Source organism: Momordica charantia (assembly GCF_013281855.1).
Source record: "Momordica charantia cultivar OHB3-1 chromosome 1 unlocalized genomic scaffold, Mcharantia_2.0 BLBB01000001.1, whole genome shotgun sequence".
NCBI lineage: Eukaryota > Viridiplantae > Streptophyta > Magnoliopsida > Cucurbitales > Cucurbitaceae > Momordica > Momordica charantia.
The window spans coordinates 11,421,346-11,447,594 of record NW_028275157.1 but is presented as its reverse complement, the minus strand read 5'-3'; the positions used below and the strand labels follow the sequence as shown (position 1 = coordinate 11,447,594).

The 26,249-nt window shown below is 34.2% G+C and overlaps 3 protein-coding genes and 1 long non-coding RNA gene across 6 annotated transcripts; 2 read left to right on the top strand and 2 right to left on the bottom strand.

The window, feature by feature from the left end:
• Positions 1 to 968: 968 nt before the first annotated feature.
• LOC148213268 (uncharacterized) lies at positions 969 to 5,235 on the bottom strand. Its single transcript, XR_015791707.1, has 4 exons — positions 5,142 to 5,235; positions 2,814 to 2,901; positions 1,870 to 2,518; positions 969 to 1,169 (listed from the first exon to the last, which is right to left on the bottom strand). It is a non-coding gene; the product is annotated as an uncharacterized LOC148213268 (long non-coding RNA).
• Positions 1,788 to 4,448, top strand: CKX1 (cytokinin oxidase/dehydrogenase 1). Its single transcript, XM_022298177.2, has 5 exons — positions 1,788 to 2,439; positions 2,795 to 2,922; positions 3,010 to 3,270; positions 3,359 to 3,621; positions 3,718 to 4,448. Exons 1-5 carry the CDS (start codon positions 1,788 to 1,790, stop codon positions 4,037 to 4,039), a joined length of 1,626 nt encoding a protein of 541 aa, XP_022153869.1. The 3' UTR covers positions 4,040 to 4,448.
• Positions 5,236 to 8,419: 3,184 nt separating the features above from the next.
• Positions 8,420 to 17,510, top strand: TPR15 (Heat shock protein DnaJ with tetratricopeptide repeat-containing protein). Of its 3 annotated transcripts, none has more exons than XM_088119427.1 (12): positions 8,420 to 9,519; positions 9,631 to 11,422; positions 11,541 to 11,780; positions 12,325 to 12,454; positions 13,225 to 13,377; positions 13,548 to 13,783; positions 13,878 to 13,947; positions 14,544 to 14,750; positions 14,992 to 15,224; positions 15,474 to 15,552; positions 15,663 to 15,803; positions 16,498 to 17,510. In XM_088119427.1, exons 1-12 carry the CDS (start codon positions 8,715 to 8,717, stop codon positions 16,669 to 16,671), a joined length of 4,260 nt encoding a protein of 1,419 aa, XP_087975553.1. In that variant the 5' UTR covers positions 8,420 to 8,714; the 3' UTR covers positions 16,672 to 17,510. The 3 variants fall into 3 exon arrangements, with proteins under 3 accessions (XP_087975553.1, XP_087975552.1, XP_087975551.1); XM_088119426.1 differs by having other exon boundaries at positions 8,420 to 10,197; positions 10,291 to 11,422; XM_088119425.1 differs by having other exon boundaries at positions 8,420 to 11,422.
• Positions 17,511 to 18,410: 900 nt separating this feature from the next.
• Positions 18,411 to 22,528, bottom strand: EIF3E (eukaryotic translation initiation factor 3E). The gene is made up of 8 exons (XM_022298214.2): positions 22,235 to 22,528; positions 21,992 to 22,146; positions 21,674 to 21,901; positions 21,268 to 21,389; positions 20,699 to 20,918; positions 20,323 to 20,465; positions 19,582 to 19,719; positions 18,411 to 18,701 (listed from the first exon to the last, which is right to left on the bottom strand). Exons 1-8 carry the CDS (start codon positions 22,440 to 22,442, stop codon positions 18,602 to 18,604), a joined length of 1,314 nt encoding a protein of 437 aa, XP_022153906.1. The 5' UTR covers positions 22,443 to 22,528; the 3' UTR covers positions 18,411 to 18,601.
• Positions 22,529 to 26,249: the final 3,721 nt, after the last annotated feature.

Genomic DNA, 26,249 nt, shown 5'->3' with positions numbered 1-26,249 from the left:
TGTTAACTTTTTCAAATGTCAAATAGGCCATTGAAAAGGTGTTAAAGGATATATTTGACACTTTTAAAATTCAGAGACCTGTTGAAGATAAAATTGAAAGTTTAGAGATTTATTACACTTTTTAAAGTTAAATGAACTAAACTTGTAATTTAACCTTGCTCGTATATATCGTTCATCTTTCCCTTTCAAACGCTTCTTCTTCTGCACCCAAAAACAACTTTTGGCACTCACTGAATGAAAGAAAACATGTATCAAATTCTAGATGCAGTTGAATGCAATTCACTAAGTGGTCCTGCTTATTTCCTTTGGGGAAAATATGACACCAAACAGTCCCTTGACTGTGTTTGAATATCTTTTGAAAAATTATAATCTGAATGATTAAATGTACCTCTAACTTAAACAACTTCAGTCTATTACAAACTATTCGAAATGACATTCAATGAAAAGGTTTTACAATAGTCGTAAGAAATCGACCTATGGAGATTTGTTTGTACATTCATTATTTTTTCTCTCCTTTCAAAAATGTCCATTTGTCAACACTCGACACACATATCATGCTTGTTCTGTTTACTTTTTCTAATACCTGTTGAGGTTTAAGCTAGTTCACGTGCATCTTCGTGAATCTCTCCAAGACAATTATTTGACCTTACAAAAAACAAAAAGACAACAGAAACCTCCTAAGATCATTTCAGCCAAAATCCAAACATTCTTACCTAGAGTATAATCTAGATTGTGCTTACCCTTCCGAAATTTTGATGGTTGTGTCATTCTAAGATGATCAAATATATAACTAAGTTAGTTCACGTGCACCTTTACATATCTCAAGAGACAATTATCTAACCTCACCCGAAAATATCGTCAAAAACCTCAAAAGATGATTTCGGCTAAAATCCGAATCTATGTAGAGTATAATCCATATTGTGCTTACCATTTTTGAAATAAGATGATCATATGCATTGCTAGGCTAATGAATCATGTAAAGAGTTGATGTAAATATACTTGGAAGAAGAAAAAACAGTATATAGGTCGTTGGTAAGAGGAGTCAAAGCACAATATACACTGTTCTGTAGAAACAACTGCAGTGGGACCCAGCAATCTGACTCCACAGACACTCAGCTTGAAGAAGCATGAAACTTAGTAGGGGCCAGCCCGCCATTCACTCTGGAATACTGGAATTGAATTCAGATTGTACAATATAATGATATATGTTATATAGCAAACAAACAGTAAAATTCAGCCAATTACAGTAGTTTTGCAGTCGCATTCAGTGTGTAAAAAAGACAAACAGTGGAATTTGGTATTGGGAGAAACATAGAATCTTTGCTTCATGTAGTAAGTTAAGTGACCAGCACCACCTCCATCTTCCTCAATTAATGGCCAAGGTGAATTTTGTTTCAAGAGACTTTGTTTTGAGAACTGTTTTTGAGAAAAATAAAAAAAGATATAATATATATACATATATATATATATGGTTCTATTTTGGGCAGTTCCTTTTCCACTTACAACTTTTCATTGTGACATTTTTTATCCCTCCTCAGTTTTATTAACCTCAAAAAAGGCGAGCTAAAAGGAGTAGCTAAGCTAGCTTGCCCAAAGTCACCACTAACTTTGTGTTTGACTATGCCGCCCAAAAACTTCTTTAAATTCTCTTTCATTCCACTCGATCCCTAGAGCTCTCTTCTGCACCTCTCCTTTTGCTTTGCCTCACAAAGAACAGCAAAGTGAAGCTCTCTCTCTCTCTCTCTCTCTCTCTCTCTCTCTCTCTCAAAGCATACTCTCAGAGAAAGATGGGTTCACCACCTTCTGGCTTCATCAAACAGAGCATTATTTTCCTCAAGTTACACATAATTCTATACATCAGTTGCATACCTGACAGCACGAACCGCCTTTTCGCAGCCCCAACGACTGCTCCTCATTTTTTTCCCTCTGATATATCAACCTACGCACTCCAAACGCTGGAATTGGATGGATACCTCAGCTTTGACAATAATCACCAAGCAGCAACAGATTTCGGAAACAGATTCTATTTGCTCCCATTAGCAGTCTTACATCCGAAATCCGTCTCCGATATTTCGAACACAATAAACCATGTTTTCAGAATGGGATACGCTTCGGACTTGACGGTCGCTGCTAGAGGCCATGGCCATTCAATCCAAGGCCAAGCTCAAGCATATAATGGTGTAGTTATCAGCATGGAATCATTCAAGGGGCCAGAGATGAAAATAAATGCAGGGGAATTACCTTATGTGGATGTCTCGGCTGGAGAGCTATGGATAAATATCCTGCATGAAACTCTTAAACAAGGGCTGGCACCAAAATCTTGGACAGATTACCTGCATCTTACTGTTGGAGGCACCTTGTCAAATGCTGGCATTAGTGGGCAGGCTTTCAGACATGGACCCCAGATCAGCAACGTTTATCAGCTGGAGGTTGTCACAGGTACCTTCAAACTGTTCATCTTATTCCTTCTACCAAAAGATCTTTCTATTTTACCCTTTTTTTACCAGTACAGTGTAGCCTGATATCACAACATATCACGTAACATCACTTGTCATTTCACAAAGAAGCAACTTTCTTCCTTTTTTTAATTTCTGGTAATATATTCTAGTTTAAAATGACAATAGTGCCCATACTCCTCTGTACACTGTTCTAGTTTCTCTCTACTCACTGATCATTATAACAAGTTCAGACTATTGCTGCAACTAAATGAATTTAAGTATGGAGATCTTTTTGCTTTTAAGATGTTTTGGAAAAACATAAAAGCTGCAAAGCCTGATATCTGAATTTTATGCAGGAAAAGGAGAAGTGGTTACCTGTTCAGAGAATCTGAATGCAGACCTTTTCTATGCTGTTCTTGGCGGGCTCGGCCAGTTTGGCATCATAACAAGGGCCAGAATTTCTCTGGAAAAGGCACCGAAAATGGTAAGGGCATATTCCATTTCATTACAGCGAGGTACAAAAATTTTCCAATGATACTTCGTTTGAAATACAGTCCATCACTTTTGACAGGTAAAATGGATAAGAGTGCTGTACTCAGACTTCTCCACATTTACAAGAGACCAAGAGTATCTAATATCATCCAATGATAAATTTGATTATATTGAAGGATTTGTATTTATTAATCGAACTGGTCTCCTCAATAACTGGAGATCCTCCTTTAATCCCAAAGAACCACTGCAAGCCAGCAAATTCAATTCGGATGGGAAAATTTTCTACTGCTTGGAAATAGCAAAATACTTCAACCCAGAAGAAAGTGACTTTATGAACAAGGTGAGGAGTCATCAGAAGTCATGCCATCTAAAAAACAAAAACAACCCAGTAAAATACCGCTTGCTAACTTCTCGTTCTTCTAATGCAGAAAGTTGATAGCTTGTTGGCAGGATTGAGCTATATTCCATCCACCCTCTTCACATCAGAAGTTACTTACCTGGATTTCCTGGATCGGGTACACGTCTCTGAGAACAAGCTACGTGCAAAAGGTTTATGGGAGATTCCTCACCCATGGCTAAATCTACTGATCCCCAAAAGCCAAATACATGATTTTGCTCAAATGGTCTTTGGTAACATGCTCAAGGATACAAGCAATGGTCCCATCATAATCTACCCCGTCGACAAATCCAAGTAATTATTTCATAATTTACTCATTACCCCATATAATAAAACTTGCTTTTTATCATGTCCCCAGATCTCATTCTTCATTAATTTTCATTGGTTCAGGTGGAACAATAAAACATCTTTGGTCACTCCAGATGAAGATATTTTCTACTTAGTGGCATTCTTATCTTCTGCAGTTCCATCTTCCATAGGAACAGATGGCTTAGAACACATTTTATTACAAAATGAAAGAATTTTGGATTACTGTATTGAGTACCTTCCTGGTGTTAAGCAATACCTCCCCCACTACACCACCCAAGAAGAATGGAGATCTCACTTCGGGCCCAAGTGGCAGATTATGTTACAGAGGAAATCTACCTATGATCCTTTGGCAATTCTTGCTCCTGGCCAGAGGATATTCCAAAAGGGTATCCCCTTCTTATGATAGTTGTATCTGCTGAATAAGCAACACATAACAAGTTCCTTGAAGAATGTGAAAGCTATGATGGCATAACTGTAAATTAATGAGGAATCACATTATGTTGTTAGGAAATCTCATCAATTATCAGATAAAATAGAAAACCCAAATATCATATTGACTCAGAAACTTCAAAACACTGCCCTGTTACATGTCCCTAATAATATAACTGGGACAGTCATCTTTTAGCCATTCCTCATGTATTCATCTGTACATAGGCATGTATTTAGATGCAACATGTACCATTGAGCAGTTAAGTACAAAGATGTCTGAGGTTTGATAAAAAGACCCTGCTTATATATGCATTGATGTAAAGTTTACATATGTATGATTCAGAGGTATCACCACTCCAAAAAAGTCCAAATTAATTTACAAATTTTGCCTTCTCCTCTTCACCAAACTACCTAAATCATAGCCCTGGTTGAATGAAGCTGATTTTTGGAAAGAAAAAGAAAAACTATCCCTCTAAAATCTTGGATTCATGACGATATTCAGTTTTAATCTGGGCATTAAGGAGAGCGCCTAATCTACAAGCACGGGATCAGAAAACTCTGTACTATCCAAATATTGGCATCTCATTACTAACTATCGTCTTCTCACACACCAAACACAAGATTCTTCATTCTCAAGCATTTCAAATTCACCCCAAACACAATCACCACATTCCAAACAAACTCAGGTTCAAATTCATAGCTCCTACTTTTCTGATTCACGACCCATAAGATCATCAATCGGCCACAATTATAACTGAACATATTAAATATGGACGCACAAGTAATCTATCGTAAAGGGGGGGAATGGGAAATCTAGAGGATCATCGTCAGCTCTGGAGAAAATGAAGCCCCGTAATGTTAAGTTTTCAAATGAAAAAGTTGAGCCTACGAGATGATCGAGGAGCATAATTAGCAAATATTTTGGTCCTAAAATGGAATTCGCAATCATACCCAATTCAAGATCCGATTAAACATTAATGAAACTGTAGATTGTTTGTTGGCAGAGAGTCAAAATTCAATGGCATTATGGAAAATCATTAATATTCTTATGGTGGTGGACGAAAATATTAGGGTACCTTCTGTGGGCTTGCAGGAGAGGAAGCCGTAGAGTGATTAGACTCGCCATGGAAATCATCAAATGAAAACTCGTGTGATTTGAAATAAAGAGAGCTAATTTTCGTTAAATTTCAAAATTACTTTTGATAAAACAATATTATTTCAGGTTATAAATTTATTTTATTTCTGTTAAAATTAGAACAGGTTACATATATTATACTATAAATTATATAATATTATAAAATAATAATTATACAAAATTTATAATAAAAATATTAATAAACTAATTGTTCAACGTAAGAGAAAACTCAAATGGGTGAACTTGAGGATGCGTCGCTAGATGACTCTGCTTGAATCTCCACTCCTTCGGGATCTTTCCTCCTCCAAAATGACGAGTGACATCCTCTATTTATAGAGTCTTTGGTTGGTCGGGTCATAGGCTTGGGTCCAGTCTCTTTATGGGTTTTGATCCAATTAATTAATTTCATCGGACGGCCATAAAAGAGACACGTGGCACAATTTAATTTGTCGATTTAAAATTAATTTATGACACGTGTAATTTTATGATTGGTCCAAAATATAATTTTAAATTATGATATGGCACCTAGTTGTCAAAATTTCTCATCCAACACTAATTAATATTGGTTTTTTTCTTTTTGCAAAAGAAAATTAATATTGTTTTAGATTCAACTAAATAACCACGAGTTTACAGACAATTAAAATTGCGTATATTCGAAAACAATTAAAATAAAAAATAAACCATGTTTTTCATGAAATTTTTTATTTTCAAATATATAGTTTTCAGGTATTAAAAAAAATAATTTATAATTGTCAGACTGCGAACCAAAAATCCCATGTAAACTTCTAGAGAAATTTATGGGGAGTGAGGTTATTAAACCTAAAATTGTTTAATTTAGGGAGTAAATATTCTTCTCGTCAATTCTATAATTAAAATTTTAAATTATTCTATTTTATGAATATCTCATAATTTTTTTAACCGTGGTTAAATTAGATACAACAATTTAGATATATAATAATAATAACATTACTTTAAGCATAACCATTATATTAAAAAAATGGTTAATGATAGAATCCTAAAACACTTTTCATAAAAAAAATCCAACCACCAAAATGAATTGGTGAAAAGTTAAAAAGAAATCAATATTTATTTTAATTTTGGTCACTGGAATATTTAAATATTTATTTTAATTCCCTCAAAAATACCATTTTTGGACTTTACTATTATTTTCTCACTTAATATCTCTCTCAATCTATTTGTCTAAATTAACTTAGGCAGCTCTCCCTCTTAAAACTAAGTTATCCGCTTAATCTAAATAAATATAAAGAATTAGAAACTAATACTCTTTGAAATTTAGGGATTAAAAGAATTAGAAACGAATATTCTTTAAAATTTAGGGATTAAAATAGATCTTATGATAGTGAAAGTTTAATGACGAAAATTAAAAAAATCTTAAAAAATTTAGTAACGACGGTTAAAATTTTGAGAGCTTAACTTATAATTTAAGAATTTAAATTTTCCATTTGATTTTGGGGACAAGGACAATAATTTAGCTTCATACTCTCATCTCCAATCTCATTTCCAAATTTGAAAGTTACGTTGATAGACGTCCCCATCATTCAATTGTACATCACTACTGGTATTCGATAAAATGTAGAAAGGATGTGAATATTAAAAATATTCAATATATAGTTTCACTGGACCAGAGATCCATAGTCATACATAATATGATTGGGATGCCATAAAATATTTGGGACCTAAATAATTTTTTTTAGTATAACGAATGTGTGAATGAGAAGTTGAATCTTCGCTATTTAGAAAATGAACAAGATACTTTTAACTGTTTAGCTATGCTCATATTGAACTAAGAACTAAATACTTGTCACCATAATGAAATGTTTCACCCATTTAAAAACTTAATTACTACTATTTTTTTCTTCATAAAATCTATTATAATACACATAGATTGCGTGAGTAAAAATATTTTTTAAACATGTTATACAATATTGGAAAACATGAGTAAATACGAGCATAATTCATACAATCAAAATTAAATAAACATCACGTTGATACTGGATTTTGGATGAGCCAATATTCGCAACTAGCTTCTTCTGGTCGAGATATACGGAACTAACTATGTAAAAATACTTGCACGTAATAAGTAAATACTATAAAGCTCAATTCAGTCTAAAGCTTGAGCTAAATAGGTCAATTCTAGATAGAATCGCATACCTCAATATAGGAGTAAGTGCATATTTATAATAGTCGGGAGAAAGACTGTTCTATTATAATTGTTACAAAGGTTGTTACACGATTGTGACTGGTTTCACTATGTAGCTGGATCTTCATGCTTGGAGAAGCGTTTCGAGGTAGCATGAACTATATAGATTTGTTTGTTTCACCAACTAGTCCATTTGTCAAGTGTCGAGTCATTAATCTTGGTGTTGGTAAGTATGATGTTGAGGAAAGAATGAACAAAGTACGATTTGTCCTTTTTTATTTGGTCCACGTGGTAGGCTAAATTTACCTTCCAACACAGCACTCTTAATCCAAAACTTCCAAAGAAGTGAGACACATATCTTAATAGTAAACTTTAAAATATAACTTCGATTGACCTAAAATAATTGAAAAAATATTAAAGATTGTTATTAGTCGTTTAAATTTTAATCGATGAAGAAAAGTGGAAAACAAAAATATAAAAACAAAATTGTATTTTATGTTTTCAATATTTTCGAATATACAATTAATAACGTATTTAGAAATTAAATCTCATCTTACAAAATTGTTCGATATATATTTAATAATATCTTTATTTCAATCTAAAAATATTTATTAACCTATATATTATAAATTTTGTATAATAATTATTTTTATTATATAATTTATAATATATTATATTTTAGTTGTTTTAATTCTGAACAAGTGAAATGGATTTCTAACTATTTTTTAATTATATATTTTAAAGTTTCAAATTCAAGATTGAAAAACACTAAAAAGATATAACGGTGTTTTGATAATTTTATTCTAAAAATAGATTTTACAAATAACTTTGACGAATAATATTAACTGAATCTATTTAATTCGATAAATGTAAAAACGACTAATTTTTCTTTCTTTTATATTTTTTTAGTACAATATGTGAGGATGAAGATCGAACTCACAATCTTGATTGGAGATATGCTGTTTAACTATGCTCGATTAGATTATTCTTTTTTATAAAAAAATATCTTTGAAAAAATAATAATAATAAAAGGGAAGTAGCCGTTTAGTCGATACCTTCTCCAAAGTCCAAAACTTTGAACTTTTTTCATTTTTGTTTCTCGATTTCACGTGTCCAAATTTCACTTCTCTTACTGAATTGAAGAAATCCGCGAGTTTTCTGTAAGCTTTCATCAGATTTTTCAAGGTCCCTCTCCCTCTGTTCATCAATTTTCTTCCGGGTGAATCATAAACCCTAAACCACGCGATCCCAATTCTATTCAGATTGATATACAAACCCCCACCAGGTTTAAACCCTAATTTTGATCTTAAATCTTCGCTTTCTTTTCATCAAGGGTCACATTTCTTTCCGTTAATGTCGCCTGCGGCGGTGGAACTACGATCGTCGGTGATATCTCCACCATCTGAATGCCCATCAGCCGCGCCCCAAAACCCTGAGCTTAAACCCCAGCGATTCGATTCATCGTTTAGTTTCCCGGCATTTTGTCCCGGCGATATACAGGGTGGCCAGCAGGGAGTGAGCTCCTTCAGTTGTAGTGATCCGAGTGGACCTGGTTTGAAGTCCGCTTCGAATTCTCATCCAGTGGCTCGATCGCGGCCTAGGCTTGCGAAGGTCAGGAAACGGGTGGCGGCGCAGCATGCGAGGTCGAAAGTTGGTCCTTGCGAGGTTAGTTCGAGTTTGGGAAACAGCGGTTGTTCGAATGATGGGTTTGTGTTTTCAGGCGATGCTTCGAAGTCTGACGGCAGTTTTGTTTTCGGAGCGAATCGGAATGGCGATTCGAATTCTGGGGAGAGAGTGTCCACCAACAATGTGCGTAAGGAATCGGATTCTGGGAAGCTTGAGAATGAAGTGTTCGTGTTTGGTTCTAAACTGAGCCATCGGGCATCGAGTTCAGGTAACGAATGCGAACAGTCTTATGCAAATTGTGAGAACCTTGTAGCGGATGATGGGGTGAAAACGAAAGCATCGTGGAAGAGGGAAAACTTGATAAATGTTGAGAAGCTCCACTCCGGCGGTGGTAGATTGAAAATGGATTCTGTAACAACTGATGCCACGAATAACAGCAATGAAGAGTCTGTACCGGTTGCTAACACGATTGATCTGTCATCCACAGTTAACGCAAAAGAGGGAGAACTTGGTAAATCTGTGGGGAAGGCAGGTACTGATTGTTGCAGCAATCTTAAAACTGGAAACGATGATTATTTAAAGAAATCTTTTGATTCAAAGTTTGTTTTTGGTAACAGTTGGTTTAATGAATCAACTAATGTAGGAAGACCTGTTTTTGATTTTGGAGTCAAGATGAAAGCAGAAAGCATAGCAGAGTTTCAGAAAGCGGAAGCTAGTAATGTTAACTTTAGCTGTGAAGAGGGTAGGACACTCAAGGAGCATCTTGGTAGAGATGCATTTGTATTTGGAAGTTCCAGCTTAAATGAAGTGATGGAAGGGAGGGGTCTGAATGAGAGGAATTTGAACAGTATAGATGTAAGAGATAGTGCCAGCAGCAACGTGACTGCTGGTAATTTGGAATCTGATACTAACATGAATCGAGGTTCTACAGAAAGCAACAATATTAGCGAGAGTGTTTCAAGGCCTAAGACAATATTCACACTCCCTGATGAGATGAAGAATCTGAACATCAATGATTCTGGGAATATGAATGGATATGAAAAACCTGAGTGTTCAAATACTACATTTACTGAGACCTTTTCTAGCTTTAAGGGTTTTGAAAAGCCATCTGACTTTTCTAATGGATGTCTTGGAAAAACTAACTTCCACTGTTCAGAAGGTCTGGCAGGTTTTATTAATAGTACCTTTGAGGATGATCCTGAAAGTAGTGGTAAGAACAAACCTGAATTTCAAAGTGGTTTTGAATTTTCTTCTCATTTTATGGGGGGGTGCTCTAGCTCTGAGCCATTTAGTTTTCTGTCAGGATGCTCTGTGAGCTGTGATGGGTGCCAGTTTCCTCAACCCTGTGTAAATGATACTATGCAACCAAAGAAGGCCACAACAACATCATCATTCTCATCAGCTAGTTTTCAATGTCAATCCAATGACAACCCATATGGAGTTCCTATGGCCAAAGGTGGGAAGAATGATAAAGATGGTCCTTTAGACACCTCAAATAATTTAAGTTCTTCAACAGAATTTAGAATTCCACAGTGGGATCCTTCATCTTTCAAAGAAAATTTGTTTTCAGATCTCAATCGAAATTCAGCATCTAGTATTAAGAATAAACTGAACAAAACTAAGAAAAAGAAAACAAGGGGAAATCTGAGGCAAACTAACAGGCAAGATAAAGTATCAAAGGACGATGAAAGTTCTCAAATTAATTTAGACTCTCCTGGATCTTGCACACCTATGGATTTCTCCCCCTATCAGGAAACTATATCTGTAGATAAATATTCAAGAGATATGCCAGGTGAATCCTCCCACCTGGTCAATAATTCAGCACCTTGGACGCCAAATTCTACAGCTTGTACCAATGAAAATGATGAAGTTCTTTTAACTGGAAGAAAAGTAACAGATGAATATAATGGTACCTGGAAATGTAGTGAGCCAAATGAGGAAAGTATTGGGCACCGTGGAGATGGAATTTATGTTCACAGTTTTGAAGGTTTTGATTCTAGGAATGAGACAGTTCGCTCTAATCCCATAACCGAGCAATCCTGCATGAGTGGTTTTGCCAAGGGGGCTTCTATAGAACCGATAGTTACTTTAAACTTGACCTCAGACACACTAGAAAGCAATTGCGGAAAGCCGTCAGGTTTAGAAGATACATGGGACAAAAGTTTTACATTTGCTGCATCTTCTGCCATCCAAACTAATTTATCAGCAACGAAGAGTCGGCACAGAAAGAAAAATAGGAAGAAATCTGATCACAGTGTTTTTGTCATCTCCCCGAGTCCAGATATGAAGTTTGGATCATCTTTTGAGTTTTCATCCTTTGCTGGTTCGTCTTTGCATTCAGAGGCTGCAAGTAATTTGGAAGCAGAAGAAAAGTTCAAGCCAGGGCCTTCTTTCTCGACTGCGATTCAAGAGACATGTGAGAAGTGGCGACTCAGGTACTTTCCGGAGAGACCAGTTTTAGCATAGTTTTTCTCTCTGATTTCAATCACCTTTAATTCCATTTTATATTTATATCTGATGCCAAACAAATTTTGTTCTTTCACAATGTATTAGAGGAAACCAAGCTTACAAAAATGGGAATCTTTCAAAAGCTGAGGATCTCTACACGCAGGGGATAGATTCTGTTCCACCAAATGAAGGATCGGCGTCTTGCCTTAACTCTCTCATGCTTTGTTACAGTAATCGTGCAGCCACACGAATGTCACTTGGAAAGATTAGGGAAGCTTTGGGAGATTGTGAGGTGGCTAGCAAACTAGATCCGAACTTTATCAAAGTTCTAGTGAGGGCTGCAAAGTAAGGGTTTCATTGTGAACTTTGAGGTTGTATTTATGGATTTATTCTAACGATTTATGCAGAATGAGCTACCTATGATTGTATATTTTGTCTTGTATGTTTTTTTTTCTTCTGAAGTATACAAGCAATGTCAACTTTTCCAAAGTACACAGTTCCATTGCATTCTTCAGTTAATAAGTGTGGATCCGCTTGTACTAGCATGTCTTCTCGTGGTCTTTAACCATCTTGAGGTTACAGACTGGTCTTTGTCTTTTGGAATTAATGCCAATGGAAAATAATCATCTCTACAAACTTTACTTTGAAGTTGCTCTAATATACTTACTGTTTTTATTTAGATATATTTCTTTGGGACATTTGCAAAGATAAAATTCTTCCCCATTAAATCATGTGAAATACACTTAATAGTTAACTATGACTAAGTAATCTTATCAATGACTACTGATACCATTCTTTGTTTATTTGTCAATATAATCTGCATTTACTTTTTAATTAATACTCATTTGTATAATTTTTTATGTTCTAAAGATTTTTCCTCCCTTCCCAGTTGTCATCTTCTTCTAGGGGAAATTGAAAATGCATTACAGTATTTCAAAAAGTGCTTAGAATCTAGAGATGGGATATGTTTAGATCGGCGGATGATAATTGAAGCTGCTGATGGCCTCCAAAAGGCTCAGGTGCGTACTACGTTCTTTCTATTTCACTTTAGGGGCACTGGGATTAGTAGATATCTTCTTGTTTTCTCATTACATTTAGTGTGCACCAAATTTACTAGTGATTGAAGGTTCCATATGGATGATTACATTTCTATGGCTCACGTCAATCAAAGAAAGGCGGGAAAATATTGATGAGAGAGAAGTTGGGGATATGTTTCCTTTAGTTTGAATATTTCATATTTTCTTGATTACTTACTAATATTAGTTCTGGAATCATGAGTAAACAGCAAAAATGTAGACATCACTTCTACAATATTGCTGCCAGATTGATATAATTGTTATGTCTAGATTTAAAATTTTAAGGTGCTGTCTATATTCTTTGGGAAGATCCCACTACTAGGGCACTGAATCTGATCATTTTATCTTTGTTTCAACATATTTTTATAGGCAACCTTTCTATTTTTGCAGATTTCTGATTTGTGTTATTGGCATCGTACATTTTGTATCTTAGTGGTTACTGGGGTGGGTCCGTATGCATACTTCTTTTTTTTTTGGACGTATAAAGTGACAGTTAACAAAATACAAAAATGACCCTAGTCCAACTTGACAAACACATTACACGATTTTAGGACAAAATTGGCTAGGCTAGTATCTTCCTACATCAGTATGGATAGTGGATATAGAGTTTCTCTTCTCATCCTTGTAATCTTTTCTTTCTCGATCTGCTCGTGTTCATATGAAGAGAGTTCTCAACTGTATTCTGATGATTGTTTATGTACTTTTCCCTGCAGAAAGTAGCAGAATGTGCAAGGCTTTCTTCTGAACTTATAGAACAGAAAACTGACAATGCAGCTCTCAGTGCCCTAGACTTGATTGCTGAGGCTGTATCCATCAGTCTGTATTCAGAAAAATTACTTGAAATGAAAGCTGAAGCTCTCTTTATGGTCCGTATCATTTCAACTTAGTTTTTATGTACAATTCAGTATGATCTTTTCCCTTTTGAAAATTTATCACTATTTATGTAATGGATGGTTCCAACTTCTGCCTTTACTTCACAACAGTGGTCCTTTTATCTCGTGATTGTTTATATTTTTCATGGGATCTTCTCTTGCAGCTGCAAAGGTATGAAGATGCAATTAAGTTGTGTGAGCAGAGTCTTTGTTTTGCGGAGAAAAATTGTATTGCAGAAAGTGATATTGTCAAAACAGATGCTTCTGGATTTCAAAGTCATTCTTTCGTTAGATTGTGGAGATGGTGCTTGATAACCAAAGCCCTTTTCTATCTTGGAAAATTTGAGGCTGCTCTTGATACAGTTGGGAAACTTGAGCAAGAGAAGTTTAATGAACAAAAGTGAGAACGGGATATAACCTTCCTGGGTACTTCTAAAATCAATTAGGACCTTCCTTTTATTTGTTTGATCTTGGTGCTAATATTTATCATGCAGGTCTAGAATTAAAAGTTTGGAATCATCATACACATTAGCGAACACAATGCGTGAGCTCCTGCGTTGTAAGGTATGCCATGAAGTGTTTACAATTATTTTCTCATTTGACACCGTGGATTCTATTCTATTTCTTTTTTAGTTTCACTTTTGGCAGTGCCATGCATATTTTGACGTATATTGAGCACTATTAAATTCACGGCGTGAATTGAACTGTATTTACTAAACCAATCTTGAGATATTTTTCCTTGGGATTTCCGAATGGAGCTACAGAAATGTGATACAATACCCTCACTAGGAACTTGGGCTTATAGAGCTCTAGACTTGGCTAAGCTAAGCATGCCCTTTACATGATCCAAACTGGCTATGTATCTTGTAGGAGTAAAATTTAATTCTGAAGATGAGTCCATGGAGGTGTTGATGACCAATGAGGTTCAATACTTCCATTTTTCCACCCTTTCAAGAGGCTGAACTGTTGGGGGGAGTGATAGGGGGATTCACTAGACACTGAAAGCATTTGATATTGAATAATCAGACACTTCAAAATTTAACCAGAGCGCATAATTCTTTGATGTTGCTGTATCTTCGTGATTTGTTGTCTGTGTTGTGTTTGCATGGGCTTATTTGTTGAAATCCTCCACTTGATGCACACGTGGTTTTAAATAACAGAGTGCAGGGAATGAAGCATTTCGATCAGGGAAATATACTGAAGCAGTGGAGCATTATACAGTTGCATTATCTATTAATGTTCAGTCTAGATCTTTCACTGCAATTTGTTTATGTAACCGTGCTGCAGCATACCAAGCTTTGGGTCAGATTGCTGATGCTATAGCAGACTGTAATCTGGCCATTGCACTTGATGGAAATTATTCAAAGGTATGGCTTTTATGAACTTGCATGCTGGTGGAATATGCATTGTATTGAGGAGGAGGTTGATTGTTGAATTTAAATTGTTTCTTGTTTCTTGTGTGGACATGCAGATATGAACTTTCAACATGATTTGATAGTAAAATGTTAAGATAACCCTCTTTTGATTTATTATATTGCATTTGTTCTCCACCACAAACACCCCCCCCCCCCCCCCCCCCTCCCAAAAGACTAATGCTTTCTTGTGCAGGCATTTTCTAGAAGAGCAAATTTACATGAGACGATCAGAGATTATGTTCAAGCAGCTAGTGATCTCCAGAAATTTATTTTCATTGTTCAAAATCAATCAAATGACAAGGTTGAGCGGTCTAGTACGCCTAGTAGATCTGCTGGCAGTGTAGAATTGAAGAAAGCTCGTAGGAATTTGCCTTTGATGGAAGAAGCTGCTAAAAGAGAAATTTCCTTGGATTTTTACCCTATCTTGTAAGTTTTTGCTTTGGCTGATACTTGTATTTTCTTGTCCATAGTATTTATAAACTTCCTTTAGCATTTCTAGACGCTATTCCCTTATATGAAGGTTAGCATTTGATTCAATTCATCTAAGGGGATAATGTTTCAATATCAATTTGATTGATTTTATGTTTTATTTCTTCTATATCATAAGTGTTCTCTCTATTTAATTTCCACTCTCTTTTGATCACTAATGGTACTATTTCAAAATTTTTATGTCAGGGGAGTTAAAGTAACTGACACTGCATCTGATATTAAAAAGGCATATCGTAAAGCAGCCCTCAGGCATCATCCTGATAAGGTTTGCAAGTGTTTTTTTGCCTGTTATTTTTATTTATTTTGATAATGGATATCGATTCTTACTTGTTCTTTATACGGCCTTGGCGGCCCCCATTAATTGTTGGATTTCAGGCTGGTCTGTTCTTAGCAAGAAATGACAGCAGTCATGATGGACGACTCTGGAAAGAAATCTCCCAGGACGTTTATAGGGATTCGGACAGGCTTTTTAAGCTCATTGGAGAGGCTTATGCTGTGCTATCAGATCCCAGTAAGGTTTGTAACTTCAGACCTAAAACTTGAGCATCTTCGTTTGTTATGATTCTTTACTAGTTAGTCAAGGAAGAACAATCAGTAAATTGAACTCCAGCCCGTCTTGCTCCACTCAGTATATGTGCATACTACTGTGTGAGCCACTGGACTGTTTGCATCTGGTCATTGATGTCTTCAAAACCAAATACTAGAGAGAGAGGTGTGAAGGTTTTCTTCTCTGCTTAACCGAATTGAATCGGTTTTTCTTCAGTTGCCTAAAAATCGACCCGATCTAGTTACACCCCTAACTCCACCCTTGTCTTGGGTAAAACAAAGGGGGAGTTTAAGAGGGAGAGAGAGTGAGATTTTGGGGGCTTACGTAGCACTTGGCAGCACATTAGCACAAGGAAGGACCGAGCGACCAAAATTCACAATCTCAATATCCTTTTAGTTCCAGAGGTGCCGAGTCAGGGAGGGGATCTTATCTACATTGCATTTATTGATCTTATTATGTGTTTTAATCATAGAGGTGCTGAATGTTGATACTTTCAAATTTTTTAACGCCTGAATTTTAATCATAGGTGTATAATTTCCTTGTGAATTTCATTCCCAAGCAAATGTTAAATTAACAATCACGTAAACGCAGTTCACTGAGTTATACATTATTGTTGCGTGTTTATTATTTGCCTTTTAATCTCTACTATTTTCTTCTCAACAGAGATCGGATTATGATCTTGAGGAGGAGGTGAGAAAAGCTGCAAAGCAAAGCAACAGAGGCAACAACTGTAGAAGATCCTCCAATTCCCATGGCTCTCCATTTGAGAGAAGTGCCAATGGACAGAACCACCGGGACAATTGGAAGTCGTGGGGAAGCTCGCAATCTCGATGGTAAATGGAAGCGACCGGCATCGGTATACAGCTTTTTAAGATAATCTGCAATTCTCTTTTCACCCATCTTAGTAGTATCTCACTCAGCCAACATTCAATAGAAAAATAAGAGAGAGAGAGAACAACCTTCCTCCTAAGGATCAGTTGTGCATAAGAAAGATAGCTCATAGCCATCATGTTAGCCACTTCTACTTATTCCTGCCATTCCTTTTACTTTTTCGGTTCCGAATCCGAAATTTTCTGGGGAAAGAAAAAGAAAATCAAAGAAAGAGGATTCAGATAGAGAAGGGAAGAAGTCAAATAGTAGCCATTTTTTTTTTCTAACACATTGGATTCAGTGGGATGCTGAAGGGTTCTTATAGAATTTTCTCAGAAGAATATCCAGAGAGTAACTTTTTATTGGAGAAACTGACCAAAGCTACAGCTTCCATTGCCACAATTCCAACAAGTTCACGTTTGTACAAACTTCATAACCTTGGAAAAGGAAGAATAAAGGAAGAGAATCAAGTGTTTTGAGTTTTTGCTATGAAGGCCAATGTTGATAAGCCAAGCTGGAAAGCCTTAGAGAGGCTGTGGCTCGACTTTACGTGTTGCCCGTGCTTAAGCTGGGAAGCTTAGAGAGGCAGTGGCTCGACATTGCTCGTCACCGCGTTTCAGCAAAAGCTAACTACATAAGAAGACAGTTGAAATCTTTTTTCTGCATTTCAACACAGGAGGAGAGTTCAGTAGACTGAGACTAATGTATTGCTTACAATAGTCTCTATGCTTATAGAATTTTCCTTTTGAACTATGGTAACAATTTTGTTTTTATATTTAAGTTTATTTACCAACAATTTTTTTTCATTTCACGTTTCTCTTTTAACTATCATTTTGAAGTCAGTCCGAATTCTGAAAACAAGAACTGAAATTTTTTGTTTTAGTGATCAAAATTTAAGTTTCAAAAATGTTACTTGAGAATAAAATTGTGATCAAATTGTTGGGTTTGAACTTTGGAGTTGTTTGTTGGGTGTTCAAGACGTGTTTTTAGTACAAGTATTTGAGTGAAGATTTTGAGAAGAATAAAAGAGCAACAACCATGGTGGTAAACATTAATCCTTTAAAAATGGTTTTATGTATTTAGCTGACCAAAATCACATTTCAAAATTTTGATTTTTCATAATTTTAGGATTATTCTATGTTGGTCCATACATTTTTAAAATTTTTATTTTAGTTTTCTAGTCGAAGTTTGTCTAATTGCTTCAATGATGTATATTTCTGTTTTTTTTAATAAGATACGAACTTATATATGAAAAGATACAAAAACATTAAAAAACATACATTCAAAATAAGTATTTTTTAACATCCGTTGGTTTCTTTCAAACCAAAATTCAAAATTCAAAGGGCATGCTTTAATAGCACTATAACCAAAACTCTAATCTAATTGTTAAGATCACACTCTCAAAACTACAACCATTATAATCAAACTCAACACCAAACTTCTTGTTTTGAAATATATAAATCTTCAAAAAATTAGGTTTAATTGTTACAATCCTCAGAGTTTGGCATTTTACAATATTTAAAGATGGATCAAATTGACAATGCAAAATAACAATTTTCTGAAAGACACTTTAATATTTACACCTTTTCTTCTCTCTATGGTTTTCATCTTCTTTTCTAAATTCATAAACATGGATGAAAATACCTTTTGAGACGGTTTAATTCTTCTAAATAAGAATCCTTACAACTAATTTGAAAATTTTCCAATGAACAAGATAATCAATTCATAATTCTACATTTAAACACAAAATTACCGAGCGTTACATATTTCATTTCCTTAAAAACAAGGAATCAAATCTGGAAATCTTGCTCTGATCTCTACTGCTTCTTGTCAAAATAACAGATTCAGAAAATATAATAGATTGAAAAATAAAATAAAATGGTCCACCACCAAAAATTTATCTAGCTGTTTGAGCCTGTGCATGCTCTAGAAGTTGAGTAACTAACTTGTAAGTACGCCCAGATAGTGACTTGGTGTGGTCTATCAGATGTTCGTACCTGCAAGGAAGCATGTCAAATTGATTTATCAATCACCTCAGCAACCAGAAATTTTACAAACTGAGCCAATGGAATTGGAGAATGCATTCTACATCAAAATTTTACTTACAAACACTGTTCCAGCTCGAAAGATGCTAAAAATAACTTGGTTAAATCATAAATTTAGTCTCTGAACTTCCCAAGCTGTGTCTAAAACAGCCCTAAACTTTAGAAGTGTTTATTAAGTTTCAAACTTCTATTTCTCATTCTAATAGGTCTATGACTTATTCAAACTTTTTTTCTTTTTAGACAAGTGGGAATCGAAGCTTTGCCCTCCTATACTCGGCACCCGCGCCTGCCTAAAGGTCCGAACTCGGATGACACCAAGGATTTTTGATATTAAACTCACTGGAAGGTTCGAACTTCAGACTTATAAGTCAATGACTAAAAGACCTCGAGCCTTTGCCAACTAGGTCATCTCTTCATCCCTGACTTATTCAAACTTTTTAAAATCTTTTGGATCTATTAGACACAATTCAATTTTTGTATCTACTACTCTTACTTTCAATTTCGTGGCTAAATATCTTCATGAATTTTAAAATACTTCTAACAGATCAGAGACTGATGAGAAACAAAATTGAGAGTTAATGACTAAAAGTTCCAAGTACCTATTAGACAAAAAATTGAAAGTTTAGAACCTATTAAAAACCTTCTTAAGTTCAAAGATCTATCGGTTAGACCCAACCTTGAAAGTTTTGGGATTAAACTAATAATTTAACCCAGAAACTCCTTCCTATGGCAGAAATCAAGAGCCATAAACATTTCACAAATACAGCACTGTGGGGAACGCTTAGAATCAATTTTATTGATATGAAAATCTACATGGAGGAAACAAACTTACACATTAGGCTGGTTCGGTTCCATTATAACCGCTCCCGTTTTTGAATCAATCTTGGCATCAAGCTTTGAGGTCCGTACAAGATTAACAATCCACCTCTCAGCTTCCTCATAATTTAAGTTTAACTTCTCAGCAAGGACACTGCCACAAGTACCAGCACGTGATATTTAGTGATGAAAAGAAACAAAATAACTTGCCATAACAGAGGATGTACAAGCCCATGATGACTAAATTGGAAAGCAAGGCCTAGGATTGTCCAATTATGCCAAGTGGAAAAAGAAATGTTCTTTTGATTGGATTAGACTGCTGGAAGCTTTGTTTACTAATCCAAATTCGAAGAACAAAGCTTTTACATATTATATAATCATATGAAGGTTTTTTGTGGCTGCAGTCTTTCTTTGCTTATACACGATTGGAAAGCAGTGATTGATGTATAGTTCTTAGGGGAGGGTTTTCTCAACCCTCCGCCTTTAGGTTCTCCCTCTGGGGTGTTTTTGGTTTTTGAATACATTTCCATTGTTTCTTATAAAAAAAATCATATTATTTGGCACCACAGAGAGAAGATCTACAGATTTAGAATCAAATCTGTAACTTAACTGGGTTGAAGACCTATACTCCTACAAGCATAGAGGAAACTTGTGGTTTTGTATACTCTTCTCTGCCTTACATAATCAAACAGTGGCATCATGCACACAATACAGTATAGAACATAATAAAATTAAAGAGAAAATGATATGTATGTACCTCATATCAATGCGCTGATGTATTCTGCAGTAAGTCTCAAAGATAAAAAGGCGAGCATTTTCCAAAAACTCGTCTCTCAAAGGAACAGTAGAAAGGTTGCCTTCTTCAAGCCTTTTTCCGAGGAAAGGATCATTCAATATAACCTACATTGAGGACAGGTTGTTAATTATGACTTGAAAACAAAACTGAATTTTAGAATTTACAACATTATTATACACTACCAGCCAAAATAAAACTTATAACCAAACCACCCAAACAGACATAGAACACCACCTGCTTCTCTACTGAAGAACAAAAAAGCACCATTGAAAATGAGAATATAACATCTCTAATTCCTCATACAGAAAAGAGAAGCAAAGAGAAGCAGGTAACTTACTTCTTCACACTCCCTCATCTTCCGTTGTGCCCCATCAAAGTCATAATTGACATACACACAAGTCAAGAACTCTGTGATGGGATCCTTGTAGGAATACTGGTCTTGCTGAATAACCTTGATAAAATCTTTGAATTGTGGCCTCCGCCTTTTGTTAACAATGAATGCAGTGGCCAAATAACGCAAAAGATGGGGAGCATTGGTTTGAATGGCATTTAAATACCTACACAATAGAATATTACCATGTCATTAAACAACAGGAAAAAGCAGAATTAACTCGTCTCCATACATCTTCTATTCTTAAATCATCATTCAAATTTCTTTTCATATTTTTCTGTTAGACGTATGTATTTGTTTTAGTTATCCTTGTCCATTAACTTGTCTCCATACGGAGGACATATGTTTTTCTGTTAGACCAGAGTTTAACTCATCAACCACATGCCTAAAAAGTTACTATCTTATCAAAACAGCTGAGCCCATTACTGTCTCATTAAACACCAGGGAAACAACATGAACATCTCCATGTCTTTCAATAAAAAGTAGTGAAAACAGGCAAGATCTAGCAGACTTACTTATCTTGATTAAACAGGTCAATAATCTGAGTTCTTCCATTGTCATGATTGAAAAAGATGAAGAGGCTCCAATGCATCAGCCATATTCTGCTTTGCACTTGGTTCATAGGTGATGAGAAATTCTTCAGTAGACATCACCAGAAAAGAAAAAAAAGTCAGTAGGGTGGTGACATATTATTATCTTTTTTTATATAGCAGGGAGTCAAACGCATTGCTCCCCTATACCCAAGTACACCCGCGCCCGTTCCAAGGCTCGAATCCGGGAGATATCAAGAGTTTTTGGTATTAAGCTCACCAAAAGGTTCAAACTTGAGACCCCAAATCCTTGCAAACTGGGCTGCCCCTTTGGGGCGGGTGGTGACATATTATTGTACACAAAAATAAAAAGAACTAAATAGGCCGCCACCTTAGAGTCGATAATTTCCTTTAGACGATTAAGCTCTTCAACAGCAATATCCCAATTCTGCATTAAAATCTCAGCAGCCAATTTCCCCCATAGAGCACTGAGGCTCCTTTCACTGCTTGTACATAAGGCTCTGTACTGATAAAGATAGTCGGCAGCACCAGAGTAGTTCCCACACTCGAACTGAAATTTGGCATATTGATATAATGCTTCTATTTGATCCGGACCAATCTGGAATTAAAAGATAATTCAAGAACCAGATGGAAAATTTAACAACCAATCGATATAATTAGGGTTTTAAGACCATAAAAAAAACTGAACCTGATAACGATCATTAAGCATTTGAAGATTATACTGCTTATCAGCCCTGAGTTCCTGAACAGCCGCCGGATTCTGCAGAAAAGTAACGAGTGGCGCCGCAGACTCCTCCAAAGCCTTAAGCCTGGCGACCACTTCCGCCCTCCTGTCCACCATATCTGCATCAATCCAATCACAAATTCAGACTCAACGCAGCACGTCAATTCAATGTCAAAAGAAAAAACCAAAACCCAGAATTTCCCATGCCTTGAGGAACATCGTCCGTGCGGTACAGCGACTTGTGGATGTCCATGGCGTAATCAACCATGTTGGTCTTGTTCAGAAGCTCGATCTTCGCCTTGAGGATCTGCTCATCGGGGTAAAGCTGCCTCTCCTGAAGGAACTCAAGAAGAGGGAAAACAAGGTGACGATCAAGATTGGGGGCGATTCGTGGAGTCAGATCGTAGTCAGCCATGGCAGAAGTTCCTTCTGCTCAGATTCGTGGAGCAAATGCTTTCAGAGGCAGACTGAGGATAAAACCCTAATCGCGAAGAAGGATGCTTGTATTCGTTAGGGTTTTCTTTTTTTCTTTGTTTAATACCAATTTTACCCTTATAGTTTCAAAAATATGATTTTGACCCCTATCTTACATTTTATGTTCTAAATACCACCCTAAAACATTTGAAAATATGAATAATAATTTTCATTTTTATTTGTGGGCAAAATACATTTTTAGATAAGTGTCTATTTGATCCTGAAGTTTCAAAACGAACACTTTTAGTCCCTAAGGTTTTAGGTAGATGTGTAATTGGTCTTTCAAAATGAACATTTTTTGTCTTTGGGATTTAAAATAGGTGTTAACTTGGTCCTTGAATTTTAAAATAAACACTGTTGATTTTAAAGTTTGAGAAATAATTCTAAATGGTCCCTGTTTTTTTTTACTTATTAATTAACTAATATTAAAATGACAGGGCAAATTGCAATTAAATTGTTTAGTTCTAGAGCTTTGAACACAGATATCATTTAGCTAAATATGTACAATATTGAATTTTAGGTAAATAATTTTTACTATTAATTGTTTAATTGATCATTATGCTAAATTGTGAATTTAAAATTTATAATGTTTATATAAAATAATTTATTATAATTTATTTTTAATTAAAATTTGATCAATTAAATGCATATTTCTAAAGTAATCATACAAAATAAACATATATATAATTTATTTGAGACATTTCAATCTCATGCAATTTATCTCAAACATATATACAACCAAACACAGTTATATTTGATTTCTAGATAATTTAATTAAAGTATCTTAATCTCAAGCTACCTTTTTGAAACCTTTAACCAAACGACCACAAGATTTTGCTAATTCTTTCCAAAAAAATAAGAAGGATTTGAATAACCACTTCAAATTTCTTAAATAACACTCCTTAGAAACATTGAGATAGACGAGGAATTTGGATTTTTGAGAATTCTCTTCTCCCATTTCATCATTGGGAATAAAATTTTATTTATTTATGAGTGATAGTTCATAGAATTCAATTAATTTAAAGTTTTCTTCTAAAGTTGAAGGGTGTGTTTGAGAGAAAGGATATAATAAGTGATTTTTTTAGTACAACATACTGAGTGGGGATCGAACTGACAATCTTTTAGTAGGAGATATATATCAATTACCGCTGATTTATGCTCACTTTGGCATAAGTGATTTTGAAAAAAGAGATTTAAGTATAATTGATTTTCCAAAATCACCGTCTAAGTGATAATTTAAAGTGATTTTAAACTTTCTAAAATCAATTTTCTAATTAAACAAACATGATTAATAGAGAGAGAAGTGATTTTGACAATAACAAAAGAGATTTTGACAATAACAAAAGAGATTTTGACCATACCAAAATCAATCCCAAACACTCTAAATATTCTCCGACCCACACATGCTAATTTTCACAATAATAATAAAAATAAAAATCCTTCTTGATCAAATTAAAGAGACAAGGCAAGGATAGAATTGTTACAAAAATAAAAGGAAAAAAGGTAAATAAAAGGAAGACAATGCCAACTACTTTTTTTTTTTTTTTGCACATATATTATATATATATACACACATATGTTTTCAAGTCTCGTGATTAAATTGGGTGAATTAAAATTAGAACCTCCGATCTCTAAAGAATAAGTAGGATATCTTAACTGTAGAGTAACTATGTTCATGTTGACATTTGTATGTGTTCTTAATCAAAATTGTAACATGGGATTTTAATTATTGTAACATGGGATCAAATGAAAATGAAAATAGGTATAGATATGTGACGGTGTATCTTTTAAATTTTTGACAAAGACGCAATAATTTAGAAAAATCTCCAAAATGTTAAGTTTTTAATATATTACAAATGAGGATATTATTGTTCGTTGTTTCGTATAACATAACTACAAAGATCTATTATATTTTAAGAGATGATATCACAAAACTATAAAACATCTCTAGTAATTTTATCTAAAATACTTTCAAATGGAATACGAGCTTTTTGCACATATGGTACACGAATTAAAATCTCCAAAATGTTAAGTTTTTAATATATTACAGATGAACATATTATTGTTCGTTGTCTCGTATAACACAACTACAAAGATCTATTATATTATAAGAGATGATATCACAAAATTAGAAAACATCTCTATTAATTTTATCTGGAATATTCTCGAATGGAATTCGAGCTTTTTGCACATATCTTACACGAATTTTGGCATCTAAAACTAGCTTTATATTACTTATTAATTCTTTTCTTGTTATGTTGGTAACATACCTTAGTATATAAGTACAATTCATTTTAATTCTTAGATTTAATTAATTGTTCTATATACATCTCTAAATGCTTACTTTTACAACTAAAGAACATTCCTGACAAAAATAAAGTGTAAAAAGTAAAAGAATAAAAAAAAACATGTTATAAGATACGTTTAGCAACATTTATTACAAATATTTTTTTTAGAAAGAAAAATAAAAATGTGTCCAGTAATGATTTTTTTTCCTTTGAAGGAAGGAATAGAAATGTGGTTAGTTCGTTAAACCGAGCATAGCTCAAATGATCAAGGCACCTGTCAAATTTTACGAGCAAAATAGTTTTATTTAAAATATTATTTTAATCCATATAAATTTAACTTTCGTTTATTTTGGTCTCTATACTTTTAACTTTTTTAACTTTTGTCGATTATAGTCATGTACTTTTATAACGACGTATGTTTAGGTCCTTGTACTTTTAAAAAAGGATCGTTTTGGTCTATTTATTTTTTTATCTCATTGTTCGATCATTAATTTTAACATAATACTACAGAACTCAATATTTTTTACTGGAATGTATTCATACCTTTATATTAAAGTGTTTTCATTGTGTACTGAATTTGTGTTAAAATTTTGCAAACGTTGAGCAAAATGGTAACTTTCTAAAAGTACAAGTACTAGAAATAATATTTTAAAATTTCAATGACTAAAATGAACAAAAGTCCAAAGTAGAGAGACCAAAATGAACCTTTGAAATATTACCAAAATGAACCAAACTTGAATATACAATGACCAAAATAATATTTTAACCAATAATTTTGAAAAATAAAAATTAAAAGTTATTGTGCGGAAGGTATTGGTAAAATTATATATTTTATTTATTTAGACTTTTTAAAATTTTGAAAATAAGAAACAATAATTTAAAGACTCACTTGGTTACGTTTCCAAGTCATGATTCTAGTTTTATTGAAAAACTTAAAATTTGACAGCTAAGTTTCTTGTTTCTTCCTTTCATTCCACAAAGTCAGTTTTTCTTATTTTTTCAATGACAAAAGATAAATACAATTATATATTTTTTATTAAAAAAAAGAGAGAAGAAACAGAACGATACCAAACAATCTCAAAGGTCCTTAACAAAAACTATAAAAAGTTAGACAAAAAAAAAAGAGAAAAGATGAAACTACCGTTAGACGGCTTTAAATTAATTGATTTTTGTTATTATAAAAAAAAAATACCACTTGATTTTATCCCAGGGACTAATGTAAATTTATTTGTAATCACTTAGTTTTAATGGTCAATGTTATGCATTAAATTGATTTAATAGGCAATAAATAGAATACATTTTATGTTGAAGGACTGTTAAAGAATTATAAAGTAACTCCAATTCTTATTGCATTTCTATTTACAAGAAAGAGTAATTAAGAGCATCTCTCAAATTTTGTTTTTTTATATTTATTATTGTGTTCTTGTTTTTTTTTTATTGAAAAATAAAAAAGAAACAGT